The sequence below is a fragment of the Acartia tonsa genome, chromosome 3 (assembly GCF_053477335.1).
Source record: "Acartia tonsa isolate MP-2025a chromosome 3, ASM5347733v1, whole genome shotgun sequence".
Lineage (NCBI taxonomy): Eukaryota > Metazoa > Arthropoda > Copepoda > Calanoida > Acartiidae > Acartia > Acartia tonsa.
This window is the reverse complement of record NC_137262.1, coordinates 47,726,440-47,749,424: the sequence shown is the minus strand read 5'-3', so window position 1 is coordinate 47,749,424 and position 22,985 is coordinate 47,726,440. Positions and strand designations below refer to the sequence as shown.

General features: G+C 31.5%; 2 protein-coding genes across 5 annotated transcripts; both read left to right on the top strand.

The window, feature by feature from the left end:
• The first annotated feature begins 753 nt into the window (after positions 1 to 753).
• On the top strand, positions 754 to 5,164 carry LOC145314405 (cyclin-dependent kinase inhibitor 3-like). 4 transcript variants are annotated; one of them, XR_013877760.1, is made up of 9 exons: positions 754 to 1,284; positions 1,570 to 1,626; positions 2,066 to 2,139; positions 2,523 to 2,618; positions 2,922 to 2,990; positions 3,319 to 3,394; positions 4,015 to 4,092; positions 4,426 to 4,621; positions 4,761 to 5,164. XR_013877760.1 is itself a non-coding variant. In XM_080154296.1 (9 exons), exons 1-8 carry the CDS (start codon positions 1,245 to 1,247, stop codon positions 4,563 to 4,565), a joined length of 630 nt encoding a protein of 209 aa, XP_080010422.1. In that variant the 5' UTR covers positions 754 to 1,244; the 3' UTR covers positions 4,566 to 4,603; positions 4,761 to 5,164. The 4 variants fall into 4 exon arrangements, 2 of the variants coding, with proteins under 2 accessions (XP_080010422.1, XP_080010423.1); XR_013877759.1 differs by having other exon boundaries at positions 4,705 to 5,164; XM_080154296.1 differs by having other exon boundaries at positions 4,426 to 4,603.
• LOC145314921 (spermatogenesis-associated protein 20) lies at positions 5,139 to 18,971 on the top strand. Its single transcript, XM_080154997.1, has 17 exons — positions 5,139 to 5,296; positions 6,000 to 6,096; positions 6,711 to 6,803; positions 7,214 to 7,372; positions 13,242 to 13,348; positions 13,450 to 13,548; positions 14,599 to 14,710; positions 15,695 to 15,763; positions 16,021 to 16,155; positions 16,386 to 16,545; positions 16,743 to 16,792; positions 17,014 to 17,148; positions 17,450 to 17,686; positions 17,784 to 17,849; positions 17,935 to 18,033; positions 18,391 to 18,484; positions 18,883 to 18,971. The coding sequence occupies exons 1-17, from the start codon at positions 5,139 to 5,141 to the stop codon at positions 18,969 to 18,971; spliced, it is 1,959 nt and encodes a 652-aa protein (XP_080011123.1).
• The last annotated feature ends 4,014 nt before the right edge of the window (positions 18,972 to 22,985 follow it).

The window sequence follows — 22,985 nt, the reverse complement described above, 5'->3', positions numbered from 1 at the left end:
GGAAGGGAGGGGACATTGGTCTGTTTACACTAGTCCCCAAAGTTTTGTAATAACGTTTTCTTATTCGTTAATCTAACAACATTGGAGACATATTTAATTTGATTGGTTGGTTCATTAGATTGAGTGTCAGGGGTGTATATTTTCAAATTGACCCTGCATAGGGGGGGGGATACAAAAATAAAAACTAAAAAATGTGTAGTAGGAGGGAAAAAATAAACAAAATTTAGAGTTTTTTAATTTTCCATTTTCCCCCCTACTTGGTGAGAAAAAACTAAGAGGGGGGAAAAAATAAAAAAATTTGTAGCCGGGGGAAAAAAAATAAATCTTGTGCAGAATATACACCCCTGTTGACTTTGAGTGTCCAAACGTTTATCCAATAATTGAAATCTACATAAGGGTTAATTTTGTTTTTCATCATTGGGGATGTAATCAATTTATTCGCCATTGTTTTTTCCCTTTAGATCCCTGTTTTATAGTAGAACCCTGAAATATCCATATTTTTAAATATTTTTTCTCTCATTTCTTTCAAAATATGAAATATCACAAATCTTTAATTTGCTTATTAATTACCTATCAATGTAGCATCTCAGAAATTTCTTACGTTTATTCTTTTACATCCTAGAATTTTAAGAATGTCCTATTTTAGGCGGACGTGGTGGTCCTCCTCCGGGCGGACCAAGGCGACGATTTGGCGGATTCCACACTGGCCAGGCGGGTCCTGCCGGCGGACCACCAATGGCTGGTGGATGAGGTTAAGATTTCACATTAATAGAGTAACTTTTCTATAATGTGAGCTCATTACAATCCAGTGCTTTATATCTATACAATTAATTTTATTTGCATTTTATGTTATGTATTAAAAAAAATTTTTATTTATTGATTGATTGTATGGAAATATGATGTTATCTTTGCTAATCTGAGAATCAGAACAAAGATAACTGATGAAAAAGCACTAACTAAATTTTTGTAAAAACCTAAGTCGTAGTTTTTTTTTATTTCACTAATCCAATGGATTAGTTTTATTGTTTTTTTTGCACCCACATAAAACAGGGTTTTAATGTATTATGCACATGAAAAAGTTCCTTATTTTTTTTTATTAAAAAATACTTTTTTTAAATTTTAATTGCAAAATATTACAAAATTGTACATTTAGATAGAAAAAATATATATTTTTGTGCCACGTTTTTATGTATGATAATCACTTGTGATAAAAAATTGCATTTGCAGATTATTTTGCGCATAAAATGGGAGATTTTGACACTTCTGATGATGAAGATTTAATAGGAAAGTTATCTTAATTAAAAGAAATGTACAAATAGCATCAAAATAAAGTTTCGTAGATTTTGTTAAAATAAGAAATATTATTATAAAAGTACAATAATATGTTATAGATATAGATCATATATAGATTATAGATATAATAATGTTACAGATTAATATTCCACCTATTACTATTAATTTATTTCTGTCTTTTCTTTGCTAACTTGTAGAAATTGAATGAATAAGGAAGTTTAACTTTTTCTAAAAAAGCGGGTTAAGGAGAATAAAAGATAACTTTATTTACACCAGAAAATGTTGAACCAATGGACCCTTTCCCTTTAGATTGGCTGGATATTCCTAGCTTAGGTAAGTTGTTTTTTTTTATGGTTGTAGCGCAGCTGCTCTTATCTTATCTTATGTTATAAATGCAATAATACAATTCCGGCGCTATCTTATCAGAAATTTTTTTTCAATTTTGAAAATTTGAGTACCCTCCCCCCCCCCCCCTTCCCTACAACGACGAACAACTATTTAATTTCAGGTTAGGTTAGGTTTTAGGCTAGGGAGCCGAGCGCTGCGGCCAGATTTCATAGTTCGCTGTCGGAGTGGGGGGGGGGGGTACTCAAATTTTCAAAATTGAAAAATAAATTTCTAAGAGGATAATACCACAATACCTAATTGACTGTTTTTTCTTAATTTGGTTACTCTGGTTATTTTTATTTTCTTCAACCTCTATTAAACAGTAAGATATATTTTTAACTTGCTTAGCTAATAGTTTTTTAGATTTAATTAGGTATATTTTTAGGGCTTTGTCAGACTTTAGCCTTGTCCTCTCTTCCTGGTTGTAGATTTAAAGAACACAGACGAAATTTAAAGAAGGTAATAACATCAAGTTAACATTTTAAGATGGAAATAAAAATAGTATAATAACTGCTAAATCAATCTACAATCCTTACTTTGCCCTTTATTACAATTTGGTTACATTAATTTTCTGCCAAATGTCTTTATAACTGTATCACTATTCTACAAAAGTAGGGATTCGGGGATAACATTTACAATGATCAAGTCGTACAAACGGACGTTTTGGCTTTGTTATAAAATTCCTGCCCTTTGTTACACAAAGCCGTAAGAAACACAATATGATTTTTATTAGGTAATTTTTTTTCTTAACAGTACTAACTACTAAACTACCTAATAATAATTGGAAGTTTTAAATCGATAGGTAGAGCTTATATATCAAGACTGAATTTTGCTTATTTAAGGATCTTGAATTTATTGTTGACTCTGGCATAACTGATGTTTTTGTTCTCATGAAATCTTATGAGTTCAGAAAGTACAAAGTACCTAATATTTTACAGGCAAGTCTAATATTAACTAATTACGCGTAGAATTATTGAAACCTTATAATGATACGTTATGTTATAGTAAACTGATTTTTCTCCTGTTTCATGCAACCTTTATACAGGCAAAATTTTCTGAAACGTGTATGTTCTCATAATTTAAAGTATTCCCTATAGATTTTAACTAGCTAAAAGTCGAATAACATTTTCTTTGGTTTAAACAGTTATTAAAACTTACCTCTGTCTTTTATAGAAGTACATTTTTTTTTATATATTTCCGGTTTTCTGATTTGACATAAACAAATACTTTGGATACTTCAGGAATATGAGAAGGTTGGTATACAAGTCCACCATTGTGATGTAGAGGACGGTAGTCTCCCTCCTGAACAGGTAATACTACTTGTATTTTTTTTTTTTTTGGGGGGGGGGAAGCTTTTTGTCTTGTTTCAGTAGTGAAATGGCTACTTTCTAAAATTTTGTTGAAAAAGATTTGGTTCTAAAATTTGTAGATTTTTTATTTTCAAAAGCTAAAATTTCAAAATTTGGCCGTTTAAGAGATTTTATTCAGGCATCAGCACTGCAGCAGCAATGAAATATGAGTACAAAATACTTTGGATAGGAAAAGTTGCAATAGTTATGAAATAAACGACCTAATGTGTTTTTTACTGAATTTTACTAAACTTATTGTTTTAGAAAGCTTTACCTATATTTTGTTCAGGAAATGATGGAACTAATATTAGATCTGCGGTCTGTTGTTGAATGTAATGGCAAATCACTTATTCATTGTTACGGAGGTAAGAAAATAACACTTACATTGATTTTTGAACTAATAGAAGCACAGCAATAACAATTTAGCTTCATTTTATACCTCCAAAATAGAATCTCTGCGTTTCTACTAAATTCCTGTAATGATTTTTTTATCGGTCAATCTATTTTGGAGACATTTTCCTTCAGAAAACAAATACTATTGCTTGACATTATCCGATTAAAGTATGCTTGCATCTCTAATGTTTATTTGGAAGAACGGGTGTGCTTACAATGTGATTCTCACTTACATTTTGTTGTTTATTTAGGATTTGGTAGAACGAATGTGCTTGCAGCGTGTTTCTTACTGATTTCCTTTACTCTAATGTTTATTTAGGATTTGGAAGAACAGGTGTGCTTGCAGCGTGTTTCTTACATTTTCCTTAATTCTAATGTTTATTTAGGATTTGGTAGAACAGGTGTTCTTGCAGCGTGATTCCTTCTGTTTTCCTTAACTCTAATGTTTATTTAGGATTTCGCAAGAACGGGTGTGCTTGCAGCGTGTTTCTTATCTTTTACCTTCAATGGAATATTTTAGGATATTATGTCGTAGAACAGGTGTGCTTGCAGCGTGTTTCTTACTTTTTCCTGAACTATAATGTTTATTTAGGATTTGGAAGAACGGGTGTGCTTGCAGCGTGTTTCTTACTTTCCCTTGACCCTAACCTTGCACCGGAAACAGCCATAGGCATAGAAAACTATAGACTAAAGTCAATGTAGCTTATTTTTTCTTTGCTTTTATATCTAAACCTATCAAATAGTTTAAAAAAAGAGCTGTTTTACAAGCGCAGATACTCTAAAATTGCAGAATAATTGTCAGTCCAACAGTCTGTTTATATATTGTCAAGAACTTAGTTTTTTTCGAATTGCAGTTCTGATGTATTATTTTGCGCTGGTTGTTGCTGCGCTAATTACAAGTTTTTTCGTTAGATATTATTACAGATTATTATTTTTACCTTTTTATTTCATTTTATGATAAGGATCTACTTGACGTTCTACAAATAGTTTTCTATGGCCGCAGGTCACGTGAGAGCATTACGCGGTGTTCGCGCAATACAAACAGTGAGACAGTGGAATTTTGTACAGGATTTTAGAACTGTGGAGAAAGCTTACTATGAAAATTTGGGGGAATATGATCGGTCTAGAAGTGTTTCTAGATAACAGAATATAATATAATGTTTTTTTTAAATAATCTGAAAGTGGCATTTCCATGAATGGTAGTTAACGAGCTTTGTTTTTGGGAACTTAATGCTCATTTAAATAGATGAAATGTTTGAAGTTATTATTTTAAATCAAAAAGCTCTTCATGGAAATACCTCTTATACCTTTTTTTTACAATACTTGTCATTGTTGAAGATGTTCTTTAGGATATTTTTAACGTTTACACATGCTGATAAATCTACCTAAACCAATGCATGGAAATACCTCTACAAATTTTAAAATCACAATTCAAATGTTATAAAAATAAACTTTTTGTGCTTAACTGAAAAATTTACCAATAACTAGTCAATGAAATAAGAAGTTTATATTTTTGTATATACATGCTATTTTAACCATAAATCATAATTGACCTCCGTTTGCTTACCTTATAAAATACTTATCCTGACATCGTACTTTTAATAGAATGATCCCTTTGTCAACGTATATCTTTTTTTATTAAGTTGTATAAACAAATTTTACGAATGTTATTTTTTTAAAGTCTGGACTCTTTTGCATGTTTTCAGACTTGCCCCCATGCTGAAATTACCTCGAGTTTTCAGGTTTACTTTTCGTACAATGAGCGGGGGAGGAGGGGCAGAGAACCTCCTTGGAAAGGAGTTGTCGCCCTATCTGAGACAGCACAAGAACAATCCGGTCCAGTGGTTTCCTTGGGGTCCACAAGCGTTTGAAAAGTAAGTTTTGATAACTTTTTAAGGATTGGTCAGTTCGTTCATCCCCCTTTAAGGTGGTTAAATTGGGAGAGGTATCGTTATGTTAGCCAGCTGCGAGTTTCACTTTATTAAAGAACATGAAAATCTGGGGTAGCGTCCCATTGGTGACATATCCACTATGTTAGTACTTAGTATTAAATCTTCATTCAACAGACCACATAACAAAAATCTAGCAAACATGCAGCTATCAGTATCTATATATTTATAATACAAAGTAGAACGATGTATGTCTGTTTGTTTATTTCATTGTTTGTAACTAGGGATTTCGCTAACCGCTAAACAATCGGGTTCTCCTTAACAGGGTAGCTTCTCATAGGTCCCGGAAAGGTTTTTTTTGGGGGGGGAGGAGAGGGGGTACCACCACCCTCCCAAGAGAAATCGCCCCTAGAAAAAAATTACCACCCCGCAATTTTTTTTACTTTTCTTTTAAATTCTAAATTAAGAAATTGGGTTATCCAATTCAATTCCCCCCTCCTCAAGTGTACCTAGAGGCCTCTAGGGGCGTATCCCCTAGTGATATTATAATGAACTAATGTTGGGCTGATTGCTATTCAAAATTTTATGAAAATGAAATAAATGCCAAGATTTTCTGAAATACTTCTCAGAATTTTACTATTCAACTACTTTAACAACAACAACAACAAAATTCAATTTAACGTTTCAGGGCAAAAGAGGAGAATAAGCTGATATTTTTATCCATCGGATATTCAACTTGTCACTGGTGTCATGTCATGGAAAGAGAATCCTTTGAGAGTCAACAGGTAGACTATATTTTCCAGGAATAAGGTATAACCAACAAGCAAAATAAATCTAAAATAATATTTGGGGGGCAAATGTAGAGGTCGTCAATTTTACGATGTGTTGCCCCCCAACGACAGCTGAAAAACACGTATAGGTTTCGTGATTTTTTTCCGAATTAATTTCGTTATTGGTAGAGGCTGATATTTTACAAGCGTAGCTACCTTAAAAGTCCTATTGGTCGTTTGTTACAGCGGACAGAAGTTTAGTTCAATGATTTAGTTTACTCAGAGATCTTATGGGATAAGACAATTGATATATACCTCTATTAATGACAAATAAAACTACCTCTACAAAAGTTTGGATACTTATATTTGACTAACCAATCAAAATTCATAAATAGTATCCAAGTTTTTGAGAGCACGGGTAAGATAACATGGTTATGAAACCTTAAATACCAGTGGTAGATGTTTATATTTCAGCAAATATGTAAAATTATACAAATGTTTACTAAGTAAACACCCAAAATAAAGTTTGGGGCAGAAAAAATCAAAAAATGTTTCAGAAAATAGTACTTTTTCCGATCAAAAAATGTAGGTAGTACATTTTTAAATTGACGAGATTTTTATTGTTTAAGACAGCTGCTGTAATGAACAGATATTTTGTCAACGTAAAAGTGGACAGAGAGGAAAGACCTGATGTGGACAAAGTTTACATGACATTTGTACAGGTAGGGGTTAAGTGTTGCTTTCCAAATAATCAACATGTTATCATATAAATATCCTTATATAAAAGTAACATCCTGATGCCTATCTGTGTAGACCGAAGGATTATTATCATTAAATGCTGAATCTATACTGTTCTCCTTTACAGTTAAGCTACTCATAGGTCCTAGGAAAGTTTATAACTAATTTCGCGAATGTACCACCCCCTCCTTGTCGAGAAAAATAAACCCCTCTCCCACACATTTATCTGACTACTCAAAGTAACAAGGCCAAACAAAAGAATAAAGAATATTTTAATGTTACAACCACAAGGAGTAGCGATTAAAAGTTACACAAATTGATGTTAGTTAGAATGTTACCTAGGTACTCTTGTAATAACTTTTTGTAACGACAATTAGTGGCATGTTATTACTAGGCCTCCACTGGGAGTGGGGGATGGCCACTGAGCGTATTCCTAACCCCCGACCTGTATCCTGTCTATGGTGGCACCTACTTTCCTCCAGAAGGCCACTATGGCCGTCCAGGATTTACTGAACTTCTCCAGGCTCTTGCCAGCTCTTGGAGAGAAAGTCAGGTGAAATCTTTATTTTAAAAAAATTTGCAAATACATACATACATACTTTTTTAAACATTGATTTTATCTTTTTATATGGATTTCAATATTTTACTTGTGGTCATTAATCTTATAACATGTTTATAAAAGCAGCAAACAATCCACAAGATTTTTTAAACATTTAGTAAATGTAATGATGAACATATTTAAGTTAATTAAGTACCTAATGACATGTCATATAAAATTTAACCTTCAGTAGGTATGTATTTTTTATAGGTAGAGTAATAATAATAATAATAATAATAATAATGTTTATTTGGTGCTGCCAGGTACCCCCTAGCTTAGGAGATAGCACATAAAATACTCTAAATTGCTGCTATCTATTGACAATTTAGAGTTTACATTATAATGTTTAGTCTCATACAAAAATATTATAATATATACTAAGTTTAATTATTAACTAAATATAAATTGGTGGAATAAAAGGAAAAATTTTTTTAGGATATGCACCAGGAGCTACAGGAGTACTATCTTGACCAAAATGGGGATAGTGTATTTGATTCCTGGAGCCCCTTTTTAAGGAGGACGAAAAGAAAAAAAAAGAATATAAAACAAATTAATTGTAAAAAGGGAAAATTGAAACTTTAATTTAGTTAAATTGAGTTGTGAGGATGGTAAAAAAAAAGAAAAAAACACAAATAAACATTCATATTATGTAAGAGAAATCAGTAAAAAATAAGAAAGATGGAGAAAAAAAAATAGATGAAGGAATTTAGAGAAAAGTAAAACAAAATAAATCAAATATAAAAAATAATAAGATGGATCATTGTTGTATATAAGTTTAATACCATATTTTAAGTTTTAAAATATCATTGAAGATTAATAAGTAGAGATTTAATTTAAAAAGAAAGGAGGAAGAAAAAAATTCATAAAAAGGAAAAAAAGCAATACTTCAAGCCTATGTCATTGTATTATTTTTCAAAAAAACAGAAAATTTCTCAATTCAAAATAATATCTTTTTATAGAATGCCACTTTGACTTTTGCCCTATATTCAACCCTCCCCTCCCCGCCAAAAAAAAGACAACCCCCCCCCCCCCTCCTTAAAAAAATCACCAGGTTTTTTTATGAAATCAATTTTTAAGATCTATTTATGCACTCAGAACAGTTTTCTCTATTACAAATAAAATTAAGTTTTTCCAATAAAAAATCTTTAAGTTTCATACAAAATTGTTTTCTTGACATAACTGTGCTAAAAGTATACATAACCTCGTCATTATTATTATCATTTTCAGGATTAGGATTAGTATTAGGAATAATGATTTCATTCCATAACTTTGGTAGATCAGAGTAAGGGAATTTTTTAAAAGATTCAAGTCTAACAAATGGAACATTGTACTGTTGATTATTTCTAAGAACTCTTGTTGTTCTTGTGCTATTTCTAATCCATAAGTTATCAAAAGAACATGGAAGCCTATGATTAACGTAATCAAACATAAATTGTAATTTAGAATAGACAATTTGTTGAGTTACAGGAAGAATTTCTAAATTTTTAAATAAGATTGTAGTATGTGCATTATATTTTGAGTTGGTAATTATTCTCAGTGCTTTTTTTTGCTGTTTTACAATTTTATCAAGAGTTGATGCTGCTGCACTTCCCCAAATTGGGGCACAATATGTAAGATGACTATGGACAAGTGAGTTGTATAGAGTTTGCAATGCTTTTCCGCCAATAATATGTTTTGCAGCATTTATAGCAAATAATGAGCGTGAAATCTTTTTATTTATCATATCAATATGATATTTAAAGTTTAATTTAGGATCTAGATAAACACCTAGAAATTTAATTGCAGGAGTTTCACTCCTTGAGTTGACATATGAAAGTTTGTGTACCAAATTTGGATCATTTTGGTTATCATTATTGTGATCAAGATTAATACTAATGCTATCAAAGTCAATTGTTGATTCATCTTTTGTAAATATCATAAATTTAGTTTTTGATGGATGTAGGCTTAACTCATTAGTTCTAAACCAATAAGTTATTTTTCTTAATTCAATATTAAGAATACTAATAATATCATGAAGGTTTTTACCCGAAATTAAAAAACTGGTATCATCAGCAAAAAGTAATGTAAATAGAGTAGTACATTTAGCTAAGTCATTGATATAAATTAAAAATAGTAAGGGTCCTAAAATAGATCCTTGAGGTACACCTTTGTTAATATATTTCATATCAGACTTTTCATTGTTAATGTAAACAAATTGTTGTCTATTTGCTAAGTAATTTTTAAACCAAGTCAATTCTGTACCATTGATTCCAAGCTTAGAAAGTTTGTCCAGCAAGATCCTATGAGAACAGCAATCAAAAGCCTTTTGTAAATCACAAAAGACTCCAACTGTATACTTTTTATCATTACTATTCTTTACAATTTCATTTATTAGATGAAAAATGGGCTGTATGGTTGACTTTTTTTTCTGAAAGCCATATTGATGTTTGTAAATAAGGTTATTTTCATCAAGATATGCAGTAAGTTTATTTGCAACTATTTTTTCAAGGATTTTTGAGAAGATTGGCAGAAGACTTATTGGTCTATAATTAGACATGTTACTTAATAGATCAGATTCTTTTGTTTTAAGTTTGAAAATTGGCAAAACTTTGGCTATTTTGAGCTCATTTGGAATGTTGCCTGACTGTAAGGATAAATTTATAATGTGAGTGAGAGGAATAGCAATATCTTCAATGATTTTTTTCATAAGTTTATTAGAAACACCTAGCATGTCTTGGCTTGATTTAGACTCTAGGCCATTTACAATTGTTACTATATCTTTAGGCTGAATATGAGTAAATGAAAATATGGAGTCAGATGCAGTGGTATAATAAGTGCAGTCTCTATCAGATGGATTTATTTTAGATGTAATATCATCTGCAATGGTTGTAAAAAATTCATTAAATTTGTTAGAAATATCTTTCCCCTCCTTATAGTAAACCCCATCACTAAAAATTTCAGTTATGACTGAACTTTTGTCATTGTGCTTCCTTATTGCTTCCCTTAATATTGACCATGTTTTTCTCAAATCATTCCTATTTTCTTCAAAAGATTTTTGAAAATACAATTTCTTCCCTGTTTTAATTGCTTTGTTATAGCATTTTCTATATTCATTGTACTTAGAAATGTTTTCTTGAGTTGGTTCTCTAAGTTTAATGTCATATAACTCAAATTTTGTCTTTCTAGATTTAAGTAAAGCATTTGTCATAAAAGGTTCAACTTTATGAATATTTTTATTTAGTTTAACTTTTTTAAATGGGAAATGTCTTGAGTATGACTCATTAAAAATACTATAGAATTTATTATATGCATCTTGAGTACTGTAATTATTAGACACTGAACTCCAATCAGCATTTAACATATCTTGTTTAAAAGAGGAAATATTTTCCTCACTAAAATTTTGAGTTTGAATAAAAACAGGACCAGACTCTTTAACTTTGTCAAGAATAATAGTGCAAGTAGGGAAATGATCAGAAATATCTGCTGTAATAATAAATGACTCAAACTTATTTTTATTATCATTGGTATAAATATGATCTATGAGAGTAGCACTTGTATGAGTGATCCTAGTTGGCAATGAGATTAATTCTAAGAAACCATTTGCAAAGCTATTTTCAATCAGTGATCTAGTTTTATCATGTTGATCAAATTTTAATAGATCAAAATTTAAATCCCCAATAATATAGGAAGGGTATCTGCGGCTATTTAGATCTGCTTGTAAGTCAGAGAACAAGTTGATAAACCTGTCTAACTGCTCACTTTCAGTTAGATTAGGATGTTTACAATTTGATCTATAGACGTTTGTTAGAAATATTTTATCATTTTTCCCAATACTAATCTCTAAAGTTAAACTTTCAATTATTTTTTCCTCAAATCTAGATAAAGCTTTTATTTCCTTGAATGCAATACCTTTTTTTAAATATATACCAACCCCACCTCCATTAGATTGAGATCGACATTTGTATATAAAATCATACCCCTTTAGTTTAACATAATCATCATTTTTTATATTCCAGATTTCCCCTAAGCATATAATGTCAAGATAACAACCTTGCCTCAAGAATTCATCAACAAATTCTTGAAAATCAATAAATTTTGATTGAAGGCTTTGAATATTTAAACCAATAATTTTGAGACCTTTCTTTGATTTTAAGTGGTTTATAACTTTACAAATATCAAAGTATTGGCATTTTATATCAATATTTTCATATGGATTAAATAATAAATCTTCATTTATCGTTTCATTATTTAAAATTGAGAAAAAGTTACTGTTTAATTCAAAATTCAGAATCCTATTTTGCTCCATTTATAAAACATTTTAAGCAAAAGATATCCAAAAAAAATGTATTTTAAAGTAAGGGTTAAGAAAAAGAAAATTATACTTATGGAAATGAATAAAAGCAGTAAGTAGATATGTTTGAAAAAAAACATTAAGGATTGACAAAACGAAAAGTAGAATATAAGCCATTTGACAAAAAAAATGATTTAAAAAATGTGAAGAAAAAAAATATTTGTAGGTGTTTGCATATATGTATAAATGTATGTGTGTGTGCATGTGAGTAAATAAGAAAAGAGGAAGTGTGTGTGTGTGTGCGTGCGTGCGCGTGTGAGTAGAGAAATATAATTGTAATGTAAAGAAGGCTCTCGTGTGAGTGTGTGTGTGTGAGTGTATTATTGCAGAACAAATAATAGAGCAAATAATTTAGAGTATCAGCAGTATCTACATAACTTTATAACTATATACCAAATTACGAGCGAGAATACAAATCCTCTACAGTTGTTTGAAGTTTATAATTAGAGTATGTGTAAATCAGCTCACTTGGTTGAATGTCAGTCTTTTTAGAATAATGGTGTGTTATTTTCATCCATTTACTTTTAATTCTGATGGAAATTTGTCCGTTCTCATTAACTTCATACTTTTCAATTTTCTTCTCTTGTTTAAGCCTGCGTACCTCTGTCAGAAGAGACAATCTTTTCCTTGTTAGGTTAAAGTTTAGGAAAACATTTACATTTCTGTCCCCTCCTTCAGCCATGGCTTCGACCAGCTGTTGCCATGGAGAATTAAATCCTCTATCTGTGAACCTTATGATGAAGGATCCATTAGGCAGCCAATGAGAGGCTGATACACTGGAAGGTTTTACTTTAACCTTATACTTCTTGTCAATAAGCTCCAAGACTTGTTTAAGATCTTCCTCTGTGCATTTGTTATTAGCACCAGTATTTGTGGCATTAGACATAGCCATGATGGGTTTTAAGAGGCTTTGACCTTCTTTGTTAGAGGAGGAGCAAATCAGGGTGCCTTTCCTAAGACGTGTAGAATTTTCGTCCACCTGGCTTTCCAGATAGTCTAGTCTATTATTTATTCTGTTAAATTTTTGTCTGAAACTATTAGAAGCCTCCCATTGTTCATCCTTCCTCTCCTCTCTTTCTCTTGCCCTACCTCTCTCTTGACGAGAATTAGGGCTCCCCTCTCCCCCTCCGCTAACAGAGGCGCTCACACCTCTTCCCACGCCCTCCTCCCTTTCCCCCAAGTTTCCGTTGCTTTTTTTGAAGCTTTCAAGCATCTCGCTTAATACTTGAATTTTTTTGTTTGCTTTCAAGCAAAAACTGAATAATGCTTCTTCAAAGTTATTAAGCTTTAACTGCTTAATATTGGTTACGTCACCATCACTTATTTCGTTTAGTTGGTTAGCTTGACTATTGAAGAAATTGGTAATATCGGATTTTGATTTAAACACTTTTTCAGACATTTCTCACTTAAGGTTGTAAGATATTGAGGAGTTAAAAAAAAGTGGTGTGTCCTTGGTGACAAACTCAATATGATTATTCTTTATTTATATATTAGGATGACATGAAAGAGGCAGGGAAAGAAGTCATGAAGGTAATTGACAAGAAAATGGGGGCGGGGTCTACCAGCCCTGGACCATTGCCTGATCTCAGTATTTTTCACAGGTAAGCATGGTATTGGTCCCATTGATCTAATATATCGGAGCAGACAACGATTTTGATATTCTTATCTAAGAAAATTGAACTTGATAGGGATTTTAATTTAGGTATTTTGCAATGTTGAGTAAGAATTACGACCCTGAGTTTGGCGGCTTCTCCAGAGCTCCTAAATTTCCACAGCCAAGCAACCTTAAAACTATGTTTAGGTAAGGTTTTGTTGTTGTTGTTGTATCTCATTATGTCTTTAGTCCTGCATTAGTTTACTATAGTTACTGTTTTTAAGGCATATGGATTTTACATCTTCCACCAAAACTATGTCTAGATGTTCTATAATTTTTGTATGTCCGTAAACTAGAAGACTGTACTGTAACTAATCTTGTTTTGTTGTTGTATCTCTTTTAAACCTTTCAGGGGTTTATATTTTGCAAAAATTGACCCTGCTAAAGGGGGGGCAAAAAAAATATGTGGTTGGGGGCAGAGATGGAAAAAAACAGGTTTAAAAAAAAAAAAAAAAACAGTTTGGTTTTTTTGGTTTAAACCAGGTTTTTTTGGTTTTTTTTTGATAAAAACCAGGGTTTTTTTTAGTTTTTTTTTGATAAAAACCAGGTTTTTTTGTTTTTTTTAATAATATCCAAATTATAGGCCTGCCCCCCCCTCTTTTTTCACCCCCTCCCCCTTTTTCTCACCCCCGAAACGGGGGGTGCATAAATCTGCCCAAAAGGACCCGAAAAAGGGCAGCCCAAAACCGCCCGCCCGATTTGACAACCCTGACTGACAGTTATTTACTGTATTATTTACGTTATGAACATATAACTGGAAAGATAGGCCTTTGTACAAATATTTAAAAAAAAAAACTATTTAAATCATCCCACCTTGGTTTTTTGGTTTTTTTAAGCTTGGTTTTTTTGGTTTAAACCACTTACTTGAAACCACGTGGTTTTTTTTATGCCATCTCTGGTTGGGGGAGAAAATTTTTAAAAATTATGTGAACTGAAAACATTTTTTCCATTCCCCTGCTCCTTGGTGAAAAAAAATAAAAAAAATGTGTGGTTGGGGGGGATAAAATGGATAAAATATAGAGTTCTTTAAATATTTTTCCCCCTCCTTGTTGAAAATAAACTAAGGGGGGAAAAAAATTTGTAGCAGGGGGAAAAAAATAAATCTTGTGCAGAATATACACCCCTAAAACCTTTATTCCGCATTCCTTTTACTTGGAACAACTGATATTATTTGAGCCAAATTAAATATTTGTTTAGTTTACATAGTTGGGCAGATGAAAATACAGACAGAAAGAAAAGAGAGTTGGATATGAATATGTTTACTTTGAAAATGATGAACAAGGGAGGAATACATGATCATGTCTCTAAGGTATTAAACTTTATCTGTTTATTTTCATACTAGCGGCTACGCCCCTAGAGGCCTCTAGTGGCACTTTAGATGTTTTTGTTTGTTAAAGTCTCTACGTTACTTCTTTATGTTATGATACCTGTTTATGTTACGTTGAAGTCTCCCATATTTTTTTTTTTATTTTCGATTTTTTTGTCATTTCTCTTGGGAGGGTGGTTGTATCCTCCCCCAAAATAGTTATAAATCTTCCCAGAACCCATGAGAATCTACCCTGTTAAGGAGAACCCGATCGGTTAAGCGGTTAGCGAGATCCTTTGGTACAAACACACAGACAAACAAACAGACAAACATCCTGTTACTTTAGTATAAGGATTACTTCTATCCTTATAATAAAGATCTCTGTGTGTAATGTGTATGTACAGAAGGATCTTGCTTTTCAGTGTAAATTCTCATAGGACTTGGGAAGGTTTATAGCTATTTCAGGGGTGGGTATCATCACTCCCCAAGAGAAACCGACCCTAGAAAAAATAATTCCCCCTAAATAAATTTTTTTTTTCAAAACTAAACTTGAAAATTGGTTGGTCCATCGTATGTGCCTCTAGAGGCCTATATATTTGATTTAATTAGATATCAATTAATGTATCTCATACTTGCATTAAAATCTGTCTTTGTTAAACGAGATAAAAGAGTATTTTGTTGTATTTTATGGATCGTTTCATGGAAAGCATTTTCCAGTATGGCTTGAAACCGATTAATATCTGCTGGATTAGAACCGATTCTTGGCCATACTGAAAAATCATGTAAATTTTTCACAAATATCAAAATAAAAATCATAAAACTGGTTTTGGTATTAAATTTTTTTTTTTTAAATCCTGGAAAGCTGTCCATAATATGATGCGATAAACAACTAAGATAATAATCTCTCTTAATCTTTGATAATATCGACTATCTTGTTTTCGTTATGTGGGTTGGATTCATTTTTATTTGTTTATCTTTGTTTTTTAGGGGTTTGCAAGATACTCAACGGATGCCAAATGGCACGTTCCTCATTTTGAAAAAATGCTTTATGATCAGGTATTTTATATAGTTTTGTTATTATTTATTTTATTTTTTAACAATTGACTACGCTAATTTTGTAAATAATTGGCCTTATTAATACAGGTCAAGTTTTAGTCACTGTTATCGTACAATTTGCTGTAAAGTATACTAATGCGGTAAAAGAAACCGGTTCTCAATAATGTGTTTGTTTACCTATTTTGCTGTATTGTAATTGACACAATTGTCCCTGGTTGGCTGAACTTATTTTTTGTCAAACTGTTATTGTTTCATAGGCCCAATTAGCTGTAGTGTACAGTATTGCCGTACAATTAACCGGTTCTCAAGAGTTTACAGAAACAGTTGAATACATTTTGGAGTATGTGTCACGTGATCTTACTCATCCACAAGGCGGATTTTATACTGCTGAGGTAAGAAAAAAAATAAAGAAAATAATAATGATAATGAAAATATTGATTGAATTCTTTTTTTTTATTCACATTTGTTAAATTGTTGTACGTGCTCTTAAATATTACTAATTGTTTTAAATACCTTCCTTTTTAGAATTTTCTCATTCGCTTATATTTCAAGAAATATTTTAACAGTTTGTTTTGTTATTTAAGACATTTTTCTTCCTTTAAAGTAATGGAAATATTTTAAGGATGCCGACTCTTACCCTACTCACGATAGCCAAGAAAAGAAAGAGGGTGCTTTTTGTGTGTGGACTTATAATGAACTAAAAGAGTTACTTGCGGATAAAGTTGATGGTACTGAACATACTCTTGCTGATGTATTCATCCATCATTTTAATGCTGTGCAAGGCAAGAAATAGTTACTTATTCAATAGACACTGATTATGCAAATTTTGGGGTTTTACCCTTGGGAAAGATTAACCCGCTGTGACTAAAATAACTTAAAAAGTGAGTAATAATCTTTTAAGCAGTTAATGGGATTTATAACTACTCTAATAAAAAAATATATGAAATTATATATTTAAGTAACTAATTCTTGGTTAAAGGTGGTAATGTAAATCCGCGTATGGACCCACATGGAGAGCTAACTAATCAGGGAATCATTCAATACATCCCATTTGTAAATATTTCAATGTAAAACTATTTGAACAATGTATCTTTCGAAAGGCTTATTCTATTTCAAAATGATTTTATTTTAAATCGTATTTGTGTATGTATCTCACCCTATTACATACAAACACTATAGCCTACACAACTTCTAGAATTGTTATAAATGAAAGAAAATAAGGTGTATTTAATGAACAATCTTACAATCAGAATGTTTTAACTGAACTACCTGAAAAAGATCCTCTTATTGACAATACAGAAGTCCACAAAGCTGCTCTTGACAAAGCCAAGAAGATTTTGTATGATAAACGTCAGACTAGACCAAGACCTTCTCTTGATGATAAGGTGATTATTTGACATTTGATAGAGAATACAAACTCATAATCATTAATAACCAGAACAAATGTATCCTAAAGTAGCACAGAATCTGTTTAAAGAACAAAAAAAAAGAGTTGTAGATTTTTATACATGAAAAAAAGGGACATTGATTTAGTAGTTTTGAATAAGGGCATTTAATTTTTTAGGGTAGCTGTGTTACTTGACAGTTATAATAGAAATAAGTTAAATGAAAATACAACTTAACAATCATTTAGTGATGATTTAAAATTTAAGCAGATGTATATAAATAAAAATATGTTGTATTTAGATTTTGACATCATCAAATGGTTTAATGATCTCTGGCTTTTGTGCTGCTGGTCGCGCCTTAAACCGTAAAGACTACATTTCAACCGCCATTAAATCAGCTGATTTTATTTTGAAACACATGGTTGACACAGCCAATGGGAAACTGTTACGCAGCTGCTATGGAAATGGCGCGCATGCACTAGAACAGCTGACTCCCCCAATTCATGGTTTCATTGATGATTATGCTTTCTTCATACAGGTAAAGTTATCTGTAATGCTTATCTTTCATTAATATAAAATAATACATATTTACCAGATTCAATCTTTATTTTACTGAATTTCTTTGTATTATTCAGGCTTTTATTGATTTATACGAAACAACTCTAGATGAGAAGTGGTTGAAAAAAGCTATTCATTTCCAGGTAAAATTCTGATTAATCACTGACTGAATACTAGGTAAATGTCTGTTTGACAGTAGGATATTTAGTTTCTATTTATTATATTTAGGAGTTACAAGACAATCTGTTCCTTGACAAATCATCCGGCGGATATTTTGCAGCGGAAGAAGGAGCGGATGACATTGTTATCAGATTAAAAGATGATCATGTAAGAATATTTTTACAGGGAGGGAGGGGACATTAGACTATTTATTACAGTAGTACTCAAAGTTTTATAACACCGTTTTCTTATTCGTTGACTTTTGGGACCTTTATTGAATTCTGATTAGTAGGTTCATTAAGTTGAGTGTCCAAAAGTTTCAACGTATTCTACAGAAAGGGGTAATCTTGTATTTCGTCATTAAGGATGTACATAAACTAAACGACCATTGTAGATTCCTGCTATATTGTAGCTTCTTCCTATTCTTTATTAATACACAAGGCAATTCCTACGGCAAACTATTTTAAAATCATTTTTATTTTGTCATTGGTGCGCTTCTTATCTAAATAATTGTCCTTGTTGTAGGATGGAGCAGAGCCCTCTAGTAACTCAGTATCAGCTATGAATTTGGTCAGACTATATAAACTTACAAATAATCAACAATATAAAGACGAGGTAGGTCAATTAAACAATATTTCATTAAATTCAAATAGTCCTCTATTAGGTAGTATTTATTAAAATATAAATATTAAACCATAAAATAAATGTGTAAGGTTTCTTGATTTCTACAGATTTATTCTTAATTTATGACCACTGAATATCTGCACTCGTATTTTCATATTACTTTATGTGCTTTGCTTACCTACTTATTTATAGACGTGTTCATCCTTGTTTAACATAGCACTTTGATTGAAGTAAAGTTCCTTTTTTTATGCCTTATTTATGTAACCTTGCAAAAATGGCCTATTTCTTACATTATAGGGGTCCAATAAAAATACTTTTTTCTAATATACTAGGATACTTAAAAATGTTCGAAATTCCCACCTATTATTATCATCAAGTAACAATTTCTTTAAGGCAGAGAAAATATTCAAGTTATTTCACGACCGCTTAACACAAATTCCAATAAGCATGTCTGCATTAGTGGAAGCATATTTGTTCTATAAACAAGTAAGTCTATGTTGCAATTAACATTTTTAAATGATTTCATGTTTTTTATCTATTAATATTCACTTGTATTGTCAGGAGATCAGCTTCTTAAACTAGGATATGTTGTCCGTTCTTTTCTTGTGACTTTATCTAAAAAGACTATACCAAATATTAGTCTTTTGTACAGCATTGTGCTTTTCTATCTTTTAGCCCTAGGTTGCTGGATATAAAGAGGGAGGTCATTTTCTAGTAAATCCCGTAAAGGTGTGTGTTATAAGGCCTAAAAATAGTAGTAGAACGATAAGGTGCTCTATATATTTGTATTCCCTATTGAATAGAACAATAGGGAAATTTTTTTTTTTTTGATAACCGTACCTGGAATATCTTTAAAAAATACGAAATTTCTATCAAACGCTTTGTTTGGCTCAAACTGACAAAAATTTAAAAAAAATATAATTATAATAATAATGTTTTATATAGGTACAATGCACATTGGGGCAAATCAATCAAAAAGGGGATTTAATTATTTAGTACCCTTAAAATTCATCCCACAAAAATTTCATTTAATACTTTTTTGTAGGCAATTTAACAACGAACAAATTTGCTTTTATGTTTTTTTCTGTCATTTGAAAGGAACATGGAGATAAAGGTCATTTAATGAAGGTAGATGGAAAATTACCAGATTAACCCCTCCCCAAAAATAGCGCCCCCTTACCCTACCAATCTATCTATTAATCTATCTATCCATCCGTCTATCTATCCATCTATCTATCCATCTATCTATCCATCTATCTATCCATCTATCTATTCATCTATCTATCCATCAATCTATCCATCTATCTATCCATCTATCTATCTATCCCTCTATCTATCTATCCATCTATCTATCTATCTATCTATCCATCTATCTATCCATCTATATATCCATCTATCTATCCATCTATCTATCCATCTATCTATCCATCTATCTATCCATCTAATTATCCATCTATCTATCCATATATCTTACCATCTATCTATCCATCTATTTATTCATCTATCTATTCATCTATCTATACATCTATCTATACATATAAATATCCATCTATCTATCCATCTATCTATCCATCTATCTATCCATCTATCTATCCATCTATCTATCCATCAATCTATCCATCTATCTATCCATCTATCTATCCATCTATCTATCTATCCATCTATCCATCTGTCTATCTATCTATCTATCCATCTATCGATCCATCTATCTATCCATCAACTATTTATCTATCTATTCATCAACTATCTATCTATCCATCCATCTATCTATTCATCTATCTATCCATTTATCTATCTATTTATCTATCCATCCATCTATCTATCTATCCGTCTATCCATCTGTCTATCCATCTGTCTATCAATTTACTCATCCATCTATCTATCCATCTATCTATCCATCCATCTATCCATCCCTCTATCCATCTGTCTACCAATCTGTCTATCCATCTTTCTATCCATTTACTCATCCATCTATCTATCCATTTATCTATCCATTTATCTATCAATTTATCTATCCATCCATCCATCTATCTATCCGTCTATCCATCTGTCTATCCATCTGTCTATCCATCTGTCTATCCATTTACTCATCCATCTATCTATCCATCCATCTATCCATCCCTCTATCCATATATCTATTCATCTTTCTATCCATCAAAGTATTCAAAATGTCAAATTTGGGGTCATTTAATTCATTTCAGTAGAAGGGGAGAGGATGGTGTAAAGGGGTGGATGGGGATTCTTATTTTAGCAAGCTACAAGTTTCAATTAATAATAAATCCATTATAAATGTGAGCATGATTGACATAAATTTTTATTGGCTAATATCTATATTTATAATGATATTATGATTCTTGTTTACTGTTTATATGTATACTAGCAGTTTCGCCCCTAGCCTCTATGGGCTTTGCTCCAAGAGGTAATTAAACAAGGATGACAACATCCATAGAAGCGAAGCTCTGAAATGGAAGGACAAACGAACACTAACACTTGTGAAGTGTCAGAACTGAATATTAATGTATGTCTATACAAAATTGTAATTAAACTGATTAAATACATGTTACTGTTTAAGGACATACTGACGTTTTTAGGACTTTTATAGAGATGCTTCGCTTATAACACTATACCTTATTGTACTAGGAATCAGTATTCAAAAATCAGATGAATATGATATTTTTAATATTCAAAACCATTATTTGTTGTCATAAAATTAAAAAAAATAGCTTGTTATAAATGGATGTACGGACTTTCTGGTTGCTGTGCTTTCTAAGTCGTACCTAACTGTTGTAGAAAACGGCATGAAAAGTTTGAAATCGATAGGACAATTCTAGCCTGTTTAAATTAACTAAAAGAGCTAACTGTAACAGACGTACGGACGGACCGATCCTAATTATAGAAATATGAAAAAATTTAGAGGATTTTTTTTTTGTAAAATAGCTTTAAACCACCACAGGACCAGTAGATATATTCCCTGAAGAGTAGAATCTAATCGGATTAGTGGTTACCGAGATCTTAAGGGACGGACGGACAGACAAACAGACATCAAGCTACTTTTTATTATAGATTAACGCCCAGGGATCTAAGGAACAAAACAATAACCGATTAATGTATGTACATCCCCAATATTGATACATTAAATAATAAATTATAAATACAAAATTGATTGTCTGTAGATGACAATTAGTGGTTGAAATATTTTGATACTCATCTTAATGAACCAACCAATAAAAAATCAATCAAATTTCCTAAAGTTGTTATGCCAACGAATATAAAAACGTTATTATAAAACTTTGAAGTTTGGGGACTAGTGTAATGTCCTCTCCCTTTCTAAATAAAACTGCTAACGCTAAACATGAAGACCATGTACCTACATAATTTAAAAACAAAGCATTACCAATAGACAGACAGAGAGACTACTTGCTAATACCAAATTAGAATGATTATAAGAACACTTCGTTATTTGAATATTATCTTTACCTTTCCGCAGTGAGAGAGGGGACATTGGGCTGTTTATAAAACTAGTCCCCAAAGTTTTACAGTTGTGTGTTCAAACGTTTTAACTACTAACTTTAATCTACACAAGGGGTAATTTTGTGTATTATCATTGGGGATGTACATCAATTTATTGACCTTTGTCTTATCCCTTTAGATCCCTGATATTTGTAATAATCCATAGAAAAGATTATTCAGTTACATTAAAACATCAAACATAAAGAGGTTTAGATTTAGGTTTAGCCCCCCCCTCCCTCCCCTCTCCATCATTTAGTGCAAAAGAACTTGAAAATATTCATTATCAACTTTAATTCAAAGTCTGATCAAATAAATATTTCTCATAACTATGTTTTTGCGTCTTATATTTATATGTATTACATCTCACATATTGACTTTAAAAGCGCGTTTAAAAGATTTTCCTAACAAACTTTTCGTGCACCCAGCCTCAGAAAACGCGCTAAAAACCCCTACGGGGGTGCGGGGGGGTAAGTGAGACCAGTACAGGCGATTATAATATGTCTTTGGGTAATCAAATATCGTATTTTTAGCCGGTGGCAACCGGTGAAAACATGTTTCCTCTTACTATCTACTCAAATGTTGATTATAAAACAAACAAAAATAAACTAAAATCTTAACTTCAACTAGAATTATTTAGGACTAATATCTTTAATTTGTGTTTTTTTCTTTTATATTGTCAAAATACATGTAGTGCATGACTCACCTGAAGTTATTTTGTCTAATTACGTTAATTCTAAGAGATTTTATAATACTTTAAATTGTTGGTGAAACACAAAATATATGCCTTTTTCTGTAAGAAAATTTTTGCATATCTTGACTTTCAGACTTTAGAAAGCTTACTTAAAAAGCGTATTTTTACGATTCCTTTGAAATCTGATGTACATTGGGTATGATAATACTCATAGAATGATTAAAACTTGATTTGGGGGTGGTGAATTGATGCCCCTTGTTGCCCCTATGTGCAATGTAAAGGTTAAGAACAATCT

Bases quoted from the DNA above. Each gene is read 5' to 3' on its own strand.
- LOC145314405 (XM_080154296.1), top strand. From the start codon at position 1,245: ATGGGAGATTTTGACACTTCTGATGATGAAGATTTAATAG. The intron at 1,285-1,569 runs GAAAGTTATCTT...TATTTACACCAG, and splicing joins TGATGATGAAGATTTAATAG to AAAATGTTGAACCAATGGAC. The intron at 1,627-2,065 runs GTAAGTTGTTTT...GTATATTTTTAG, and splicing joins GCTGGATATTCCTAGCTTAG to GGCTTTGTCAGACTTTAGCC.
- LOC145314921 (XM_080154997.1), top strand. From the start codon at position 5,139: ATGCTGAAATTACCTCGAGTTTTCAGGTTTACTTTTCGTACAATGAGC. The intron at 17,149-17,449 runs GTGATTATTTGA...TGTTGTATTTAG, and splicing joins GACCTTCTCTTGATGATAAG to ATTTTGACATCATCAAATGG. The intron at 18,034-18,390 runs GTAAGAATATTT...TCCTTGTTGTAG, and splicing joins TCAGATTAAAAGATGATCAT to GATGGAGCAGAGCCCTCTAG.